The sequence below is a fragment of the Sminthopsis crassicaudata genome, chromosome 2 (assembly GCF_048593235.1).
Source record: "Sminthopsis crassicaudata isolate SCR6 chromosome 2, ASM4859323v1, whole genome shotgun sequence".
Lineage (NCBI taxonomy): Eukaryota > Metazoa > Chordata > Mammalia > Dasyuromorphia > Dasyuridae > Sminthopsis > Sminthopsis crassicaudata.
The window spans coordinates 61,213,392-61,223,366 of NC_133618.1; the positions used below are offsets into that span (position 1 = coordinate 61,213,392).

Here is a 9,975-nt window from a genome sequence, read left to right on the forward strand (position 1 = left end):
TGTTTGGGGCCAAATAGAAGCAGTCCTATCTTTCTTCCCCATAAGCCTTTGTCACCTTTATTAAGTTACAGCTCAAACCTTCTCTGTCTTCTATCACATGAAATCCTAGTGGATAGATCCTTAGACAACAGAACTGGATTCATATCCCACCTCAGATGGTTTTATTAAGCATCTTTATGAATGTGGGCAAATTCCTTACTGTCTCAGAGGCTTAGTTCCTTCCGCTATAAAATGGTAATGATAGAAATCTACTTCATAGGATTTATCATGAGGAGAGTGTGTTGTTTCTTAAAAATGGCATTGAAATGTCAATTGTTATTATCATTAGAAACAATCTTCATTGTTTGTTCTTGTTCACTTAGAGTGTCTAGCTGTAGGATATATAAGACTTTACATTTAGAATCATAGAATTGTAGACTTCTGGGCTTAGAAGAGATCCTTAATGCGTCAGCTCTTGTTGGAGTTGGAGGAGATGTTGTAAATCATCTTATTTTAGAGAGGAGGAAGCTGAGACCCAACGTGGGAGAGTGCTTTACCTACTGTCACCAGCTTATTGTCAGTCAGAATGAGAGCTCACTTCTCCTAATTCTCATTCTGCTTTTCTTCCCAGCAGCTTGCTGGCTGTCTTTTGATTGTCTCATTCTTTTTCATGACATAGAAAAGAGAAGACCTAAAATGTCAACTAATGCATTTTGCTATTCACTCACCGCTCTGGTTTGAGTTTTGCTTGATTGGGAGGCTGAACCTATTGACTGCAGTCACATTTTTGGATTATTGATTAATTCCTTTGATTCAGGCTCTCCATGGCTGCCATTCAGTGACAACTAAAAATAATCTTTTAACCCAAGATAAATGATCATTTTCTTGAAGCTTTTGGTATTTTGGGTGTCAGTCCAGGGTGTTTGAAAATGACACCTTATCCAATGCAGTTTTTTGGATTGTAGCATACCAAGGTTGGACAGTTAAGTGGCGCTAGTGGGCCTGGAGTTGGGAAGATTCATTTTCCTGAATTCAAATTCAGACTCGGACACTTCTAGCTGTGTGACCCTGGGGTTCACCCTGTTTGCCTCAGTTTCTTCATCTGTAAAATGAGCTATAGAAGGAAATGGCAAACCATTCCAGTGTCTTTGCCCAGGAAACCTCTAAAAGAGTCACTGAGAGTCAGATATGACTGAAAATAACAAAAATACTGGTTACCTTTTTTTTCCTTCTGATTTTGGGGACCTTCTGTTTACTTTTTTGAGTCCATGCAACAGGATTTGATAGTGGTTAGGATTTATAATCTACGAAAATGTGAACAATAATCCACACATGCTACTTATAGTAATTGTTTTTTTTTTTTTTTCTTTTTGATGAACCTGATTATTAAATGGCAGCTCAATCTGGAAGAGGGAATTAATTACATTTATTGAAGACTTTGGTTCTGTTCCAAGACTGGTTATGGATGCTGCTCAATGAAAAGAAAATTGGATTTTGAGATTCGGAGGATTTGAGTTTTAATCTGGACTCTGCAATTTAGGATCCATGTGATTATGAGCAAGTCAGTTCCTCCTTTCTGGACTATAGTTTACTTATTTGCAAAATATGGGGATTAGATTAGATGATCTCTATGGTTCTTTGCCACTCTGTTGTCTGTGTAACCTTGAACCAGCAACTTACTCTACTTAGGCGTCATAGAACCTGTAGAACAAAGGGTTTGGATGAAAGGTTTCTTCTAGCTCTAAATCTATTGTCCTAAATCTTTGTTCTTATGATCTATAAGACCTCTTCATAGGATACTAAGGCTTTACTCAGGTATTCCCTCCTTCATGAAATCTTCTTGGATTCCTCCCTGCTCAGATTTTCCTTTGTCTGCATTCTCCTTTGTCTGCTTCATATTCTACCTTGTCTTATCCTTTCGTTCAATCCAGATCCCCTCACTAGATTATAAATTCCTTAAATCTATAAGGGACTATGTTGTACATCATTTTTCTGTTTCTGTGTTCTGCCTAGAACAAGCATTTAAGGAATATCTGTAGAATGACAGAGGCTTTTGGCTAATCCATGTCTGATAGACCTATTGGTCTATCAATAGAATCAGTATCTATCGATAGAAATTTATTGGAACATGGATGCTTTTGAGTCAGTTGTAACTTAATTGTAATCATAATAATATTGAAAATGTTGGTTCAGTTGTTCAGTTCTCTTAATAAATGTATCTTTTTTGATGAATGAGGAATAAGACCTAAGAAAATAAGAGCTTAAGAAAATAGTTTCTCTAGCTCAGAATGGTTTTATATCTTCTGGGAATTTTTTTCTTGGCGGAGGAGAATGAAGTGTTGAGGGCAAACCAATGTGACAGAAATTTAGTTTGATTTAAATCTTTTTTTTCTCATCATTAGATTATTATTATTTTTTTAGTTAACATCTATTCTGGAAAACAGTGACTTGTTGGTAACCACAAGATGGCATATGTGGTACATCAGTGATTTTTGTGTTTTCCCCTCCATTTCTGTCCTTGCTTTGGGGAAAAGCATTCTCAGATAAAATGATTAGGAAAACTCTTTTAAGATGCCAAGTGCTGACTTTCTGCTAATCACCATAGAATTGACCTTTGATTTCTAGGAGCCGGGACCATTTCAAAGCTCTGCAACCACGGGGAAGTCACTCCTCTCTTGGGCCATATTTTTTCTTCTGTAAAATGAAGGGGGGATAGGTTACATAACCTCTAAGGTTCTCTCTAGCTCTGACATTCTATGGTTCCATGTTTCAACATTTTTTGTTGTAAGGCTTGTCTACCTCTGACATGCTATGTTTTACTGTACATCTGACATTCTGTCTTCTATGATTCCTTCCTGCTCCCACATTTGTTTTCTGAGGTCTCTTTTGGTTTTGACATTTTGTGATTTTGTGTTCTGATATTTTCTGTTCTAAGGCTCTTTTCTAAAAACTCTGACATTTTAGGTTCAAAGGTCCCTTTTACTTTTGTCATCTTATAGTTCAAGTTTCTAATAATCTGTCATTCAAACACTTATTAAGCATTGGCTATGTGCCAGGCACTGTGCTAAGCTGTTGGGGATACAAGGAAAGGCAAAAATTGCCTCTGTTCTTAGGGAACTCACCATCTAAATGGGGAGATAACATAAATAAAAGCATACCTTCAAGAATGTACATAGTAGATAGAGGGGTAATCTTAAATGGGAAGGAAGTAGCAGCAGCAGGGCCAGAGTAGAGGGAAGGAGATATAGCATTCTAGGGCTGAGGATCAGTCATTACAAAGGCATAAATATGGAAGATAAGAGTGTTTTATATAAGGAATAATAATTAGACCAGTGTCTCGGATTGGTAGAGTTCATGGAGAGGAAAAAGGGATAAGATTATGAAGCTAGAATAGGTCCAGATTGTAAAGAGCCTTACATACCAAACAAGGGGGTTAATTTTTATTTATTTATTTTTCTTATAATCAATCCAAGAGATAATAGTGAGCCATCTAAGCTCCTTGAGCAGGAGAATGAGCAGGGAAATAATCACTGCCAATTTTGTGGTGAATGGAGTTGAATGGGCAGAGAATTGAGGCAAAGAGACCTGATAGGAGGCTATTAGAGTAGTGTAAAGAGAAGTGATAAGGATGTGGACCAGTATCCAGTTGTATGAGGAAGGGATAGAAATGACAAACTCACCAGTTATGTCACTAGTTATGTGGGGTGGATGGGAGTGGGGTATTAAGGATGGCAACAAGGCTGTGAGCTTGGTGACTGGGGATACCAGGATAGTGCTATCCTTGGTCATACTAGGGGAAGTTGGGAAGAGGGGAGGGTTGGAAGGAAAGATATGAGTTCCATTTTGCTCATGTTGGGTTTATGATGCTTGCAGGGCATGACCAAAAGTATGTAGTTGATGATAAAAGCCTATAATTCAGGAAAGAGACCAAATTTGGGTCTTTAGATCTGGGAATCATTATAGAGATAATTGAACTTGTGGAAGCCAGTGGAATCACCAAGTAAAATAGTATAGAGAAAAGGGTTCAGGACCGAGTGTTGGGGAACATTCACTGATGGAGGATATGACCTCTTATAGATATTGCAAAAATGATGATTCACAGGATCAAAGACTGCAGAGAAGAGAGAGAACAAGGAGACAGAGGTACATAGGAGCAGAGAAACAAAAGTTGTCCCAGAGAAATGGTGGATAGTGCCATTTCGTCACCATAGGAACCTCTGAGGGGATACCCAAGGCATGTACGTGTGTTCTGTGTGTGTGTGTGTGTGTGTGTGTGTGTGTGTGTGTCAACCAAGAAACATCCATTAAGCACCTATTATATGTCAGACCATAGTTCTTCCTCAGGAGCTTTTATTCTGACTAGAGACAACATGTAAATAGAGGAAGTATATATGGAACATATACAAATTAAAATTGCAGGGGAGGCAGCAACTGGGAGGGGAATTGGGGAAGTTCATCATGTAGGCCATGGTGTTTGAATTGAGTCTTGAAGGAGACAAAAGATTGCTAGATGAAGAGGCAGGTGAGAGAGGTCAACTGATGCAAAGGCAAAGAGCTGGCGTGGACTGGTCAGCCCCAATGGTTTTTGATACTTGGGGTATTATGGGGCACCTTATGGCATGGAGGAGAGTGGTGACGATTGCTTTTCTCCTTTCAGTGGCAAGATGCCTGAAGTGGATTATGTGGTCTTATCTGAATGGTTTGACTGGATTGTGAAGAACATCGATGTTTCAGTTGATTTGATAGGTAAGCAGTATAAATCTTTATTGCTTTGAAGTTTCTTTTTCCATGCTGAAGCTCTTGGACAAAGGAGGTGGTTAGAGGTAGTTAGCATTTATTATTCTCCTCCTGGATGCCTGACACTGTGGGAATAGAAAAAAAGGCAAAAGACATCCCTCTCCCCTCGAGAAGCTCATGATCTAATGGAAGAGCTTAGAGTTAGTAGAGTAGAAAAAACACTGAATTTGCTAGAAGTTAATAGGAGAAAGATAAAAGAATAGCTATGAAGCAATAAGAGCTGGAACCAGAGACCATATTTTATATAATTTTAACTTCAAATAGTTGAATTTGAATACATACAATTGAATATATACTTCGGAGGATTCATTATTTACACTGATTAGGACCTAATTGTAAAAGCAAATATTTACATTTATCTATACCCTGGGCAAGTAATTGAAAGTTCTCTCTGCCTTAGTTTCCTCATCTTGAGAAGATCAAATTTAGATCATATTTTGCAAAGCACTTTGCAAACCTTAAGTGCAACTTCTTATTAAGCTTGTGGAAGAAGCCAGCCCCATGATGTAGGAGTTTTTAGTGATGATTATTCTAGTTCCCATTTCTTTAGTTTTTTGCCATTCACTAATCGGCTTTTGCATACAGAAGTCAAAGGCAGTTTTTCAATAACTGTGTTGTAAAACTCTTCCCAGTGATTGCACATTCAAATATTGTTTCCTAATGGCAGTTTATCTCCGGACCTCTCCTGAGACTTGTTATGAAAGATTGAAGATGAGATGCAGAGAGGAGGAAAAAATCATTCCACTGGTAAGGAAACCCTTTCTGTATTCAGAGTCAAACCCCTTCTTTCCTCCAGCCTTATTATTTGTGCCTTTGCTGCTTCTCCTTCCTCTCTCCCTTTACTGTAATAATTCAAGGATCGGAGAGTTTGTTGTGCAGATTACTATCCATTGAAGGAGATTCCTGTCCCTGCTTGCCTTCATAGATAGTCTTCAGCACTATGTCTCTTTGCTGTGACTAGAAAAAAAATTAATCACTGAGCATCTCCAGACTTACTAAGGCTGGTCCCCTAACCATAGTTATCCAGTCTGTTAGTGGACGTACAAAAGCCTTTCTTCTTCCTGGTATTTAAGACATTCCACAGTCCGATGTGCCAACCTGCCTTTCTAGTCTTTTCTCTCATTCCTTCTGTGTCTTACCTAAATTTTGTGCCTCTCCCTGCCTAACTCCCAATATGCATACGTGCCTGAGAGAGATGTTTGTTGTTGGTCCTTCTAGAACTTCCTCTCTCCTTACGTCACTTTTGAGAACTCTCATCATGATGAGACATGGGAAGAAAGCTGTGCTTTTCTTCTCTGTTCTTATTTCCTTTTTATAGCCTGTTTTGCGCTATAATGATTGCAAAATTAATGTATTGCATATTTATGCAATTCCTTCCTCCAGGCCTTTCCCTAGATTCCAACCCCCCCGAGGGCAGGAATCATGTCTGACAAAGCACCATTTCTTCCCCAGTGCTAGCATGGTGCTCTGCACACAGTAAGTGCTCAATAATTATGAAATTAATTTGTTTTCTCTTTACTATCCCTACTAATTATGAAGTGGGAACTTTACATATAAGGACATCGGTTTTGCTAAACCAGTGTCACTGCTGCTGTCAGCCCTTAATTTCTCCTGGGTCTGCAGAACTCAGTAAGGAAAGGTCACTTCTTGAAGGAGAAACTATCACTATTGGAGCCCAACCCAGCAGCAAATGTTTATTAGACTTCTGCTGTATGCAGGGATCCCTGCTCTGTACTAGGGAAGAGTTAAAGGGTTACTAAGATGGATTCTGCCTTTATGGCGCTCCATGGTTTACAAGAAGAATAAGGCCCTAACACAGATACACTGTACAGGAATACAGTTAAGTGCAATTACCATGAATGATGATCATAGTGGTAATCATATTATAAAGTAGAGCTGCGCCAGCAAAGTCCAACTCTCTTATAGGCTTATAGCGGGCATTTTCTTAGCTGTTCATCTTTCTGAAAACCCAAGATCTGTCAGCTCCCTCTGGAAGATCTGTTAACATTTCTGAAAGCTGGTTTGAGAAGGAAGCCCATCACTGTGGAATGAATGAATAGAGCCCTGGACTTGGGGTCCGAGCCCTCATTCTGCCTCAGGGTGATCTTGGCCGAGGCACGTCATCTCTCTGCCTGGGGATGATAACAGCACTTACATCACAGGGTTGTTATAAGAATCAAATGACATGATAGAACGTAAAGCATTCTGCAGCTTTAAGCACTACATAAAAACTAGCTATTGCTATTAAGAGTGAATGAAAAGGCATTTTTATTATGTCATCTAGTGATTAAAAATCAAGGTTTTATGGTTTCTCAACATATTCCTTATTACAACTATGAGGGAACAGAGTGGTGTTTGTCCTTTTGGATGTTCAGAAAAGAAAGGGATGGCTAGGCTGGTGATTGATGCCTCAAGCAGACAATTAGATTAGATCCCAAGTTTTACCTAGTTCTAAGGCTTGATGATTCTTCTACACTGAAATAAAAATTTCAGCTAATATCCTAATAAAGAGACTTTAGCAATACGGCCCCCAAATTATTTGCTGTGACCCAGTTGGATTCATTCCAGGGATAAAAGGCTGGTTCAACATTAGGAAAATAATTAGTCGTGCGAACAACAGAAACAGCGATCGCATGGGCTCTTCCAGTGGTACCGTTCCAAGATTCTGGTTAGGAAATTGCCGTGGCTGCCAAACATTCAGAGGCCTAATGGAATGTGGGAGAGTTTCCTTCTCTGCCTCTTGTGAGAGTCGCTGTGAAGGTGACTGGTTTGTTGGCAGGAAGGACTGAAGGGTTGGGGTGAGCTGCCCGTAGAGAGGCAGTGGTCTTCTGGGAGAGGGGAGAGGCCAGGCAGGAGACCAGCTGCTGCTGGAGAGGTAAGAGTCAAAGCTGCAAGACAGATGGGAGTCTCATGCCTTGCTGGCTTGAAACTGAATTGCGACAGCTAGGAAGGCAGAAGTTTGCACTAATGAGATGAGAGCAAGATGTTTGGTGGAAAAATATCTAACTTGATGTATCAGATGGTTGTAATTTAATGCAATGCATAATAAATGTAGCCCACATTTATATAGTGCTTTATGTTTGCAGAGAAATTTGCCTATGTGGTCCTGCCTGATCCTTTCATATATTCTCGCTTCAGCCAGACTTCATCTCCCACCTCCATGTTCTTGCACAAGCTGCCTCCAAGTACAAAATGTTCTTCCTTCCTGCCTTTGCCTCTTAGAATTCCAAACTTCCTTCCAGACTTAGCTCATAAATCAGTTACCTGATCCATTGAGTTGTCAGTGAGCCTTCTATCTCCTCAAATGGTCAGTTGCATACTTCTCTGTCTACATGTTATATCCTTGCAAAAGGATCTTTGAGAATTTATTTCCCAAATTGTCTCTGCATCCCCAACACCAAGCATAATTCCTTGAAAACAGCATATGTTAATAAATGCTTACTGGATTAGATTGAATTAATCTTCAGAAGGTGGGTGAGGAAGGAGGTCGGGACTTCAAGGAGCAGCATCAGCATCTCCTGTGGAGAGGAGCATTAAACACCAGGATGTGATGTCTGTGATGCCCCTCTATGATCTTTGGGTCTCAGTCTCCATATCTGTAAAATGAGGGAGTCAGAATACATTTCCTCTGAGATCCTATTCGCCTACAAAATCTCTGATCAGAGGAATATCCAGAGGCTCAGAGAGGGAAGCCGCCCTCAGTTTCAGAGAATGAAATCCAAGGTCACACAGCTACTAAGTAAATAGTGGGGCTGCCATCCATTGTTCTGACTCCAAGTTCAGTGTTCTTTTTTTTTTTTTAATCATTCATTCAATCATTAATCAACCTTGTTAAAGCAGCTATTGTGTTTAGAGAATTAGGTTAGGTTAGGTATATTAGAGGTGCAAAGTTGAGCTCTAACAGCCCCTTCCCTGTGCACATTAAAGATTTAAAGATGAAGACACCTTAAGAACCATCTAATTGAATCCCTCACAGTTTACAGATAAGTAAACTGAGACCCAGAGGAATTAACTGATTTTTTTGAAAGTCACAGGCACTGAGTGACAGATCTGAGATTGGAGACATGGGTTTTCTGACTCCCATTCCAATTTCTGTTATACCAAGTCTTGGCCCATGGAGATTCAATGCATGTAACTAATTTACAATAACACGTGATAAATGCATCAGAGAGTTGCACAACCAAGTGCTTAGGTGAAGGTATAGATGGTCTGAGGATCTGGGAGAGCTTCCAGCTGCCCAAAATACAGAGACTTCTGTATGTTGTTCTGCCGGCCAAACTTCTCAATTGCATCTGCTATCAAAAGTTGAATGGTATTTGCCACTTTTTGTTACAAGTCTTAGTTCCAAGCCTGGTAGCTATATTTGACCGTCACCTTTGATGGCCAAAGTTGGAGTGCTGAGGGAGATTTTGTTGAAGTAGAGATTTCACCATAGCTTTGTGTGTTTGAATGGCTTTACAGGAATATTTGGAAGCCATCCACCAGCTGTATGAGGAGTGGCTCATTAAGCAAACCCTCTTCAAAGTGCCCTCTCCTGTTCTGGTAAGTATGTTTACCCCAGTTCTCACAAGAACAGCAGGCTGTCTTGGGGCTTTCCAGAAAGACACTCATCATGCTATGAGCTGGAATGAGGCACTAGCCATCTGTCAGGGGCTGGGAAGTCGCAGAACCTCAAGAGTTCATTTACAAGAGGAGCCAACATCATCTGGTTCTAAATAGGATGCCTCAACTTTCTTTTCAGGGGGACATGGTTAGATTATTCTGGGAGGGTAATAGTAGCAGTAGCTCACATTTCTAACGTACTTAAAAGTACCCACTGGGTGCTTGTCTCTTGATGTAAATGGTACAGGTGTGACCATCCACATTTTACGGATAAGGAGAAAGATGGTGACAGCTGGCACTTTTGTAGTGCTTCATGGAGTTACAAAACACTTCAGAACACTGGATTTGGAATTAGAAAATCTGTGTTTAAATCTCAGCATCGTTGTGTGTTCTTGGGAAAATCACATAACCTCTCTGGGGCTCAACTTCCTTGTCTGTAAAAATTATGATATTGTATTTCATAACTTTTAAGGTACCTTCCAGCCTTACATCCATGATAGTAAATATGTCTGATTCTCACAACAGCCTCTTAGGGAAGTAGGACAAATGCTATGTTTTTTCTCAAGTTAAGGAAACGAAGGCCTGTTTCCTCCACAG

The 9,975-nt window shown here is 39.9% G+C and overlaps 1 protein-coding gene across 1 annotated transcript in view; it reads left to right on the forward strand.

Annotated features, from left to right (window-relative positions):
• Nucleotides 1-9,975, forward strand: part of TK2 (thymidine kinase 2) — a 38,173-nt gene that overhangs the window by 25,559 nt on the left and 2,639 nt on the right. The window contains exons 7-9 of the mRNA XM_074286548.1: nucleotides 4,637-4,725; nucleotides 5,444-5,523; nucleotides 9,238-9,318. Of these exons, the coding sequence (XP_074142649.1) occupies nucleotides 4,637-4,725; nucleotides 5,444-5,523; nucleotides 9,238-9,318 (250 nt within the window). The remainder of the gene's footprint in view (nucleotides 1-4,636; nucleotides 4,726-5,443; nucleotides 5,524-9,237; nucleotides 9,319-9,975) is intronic.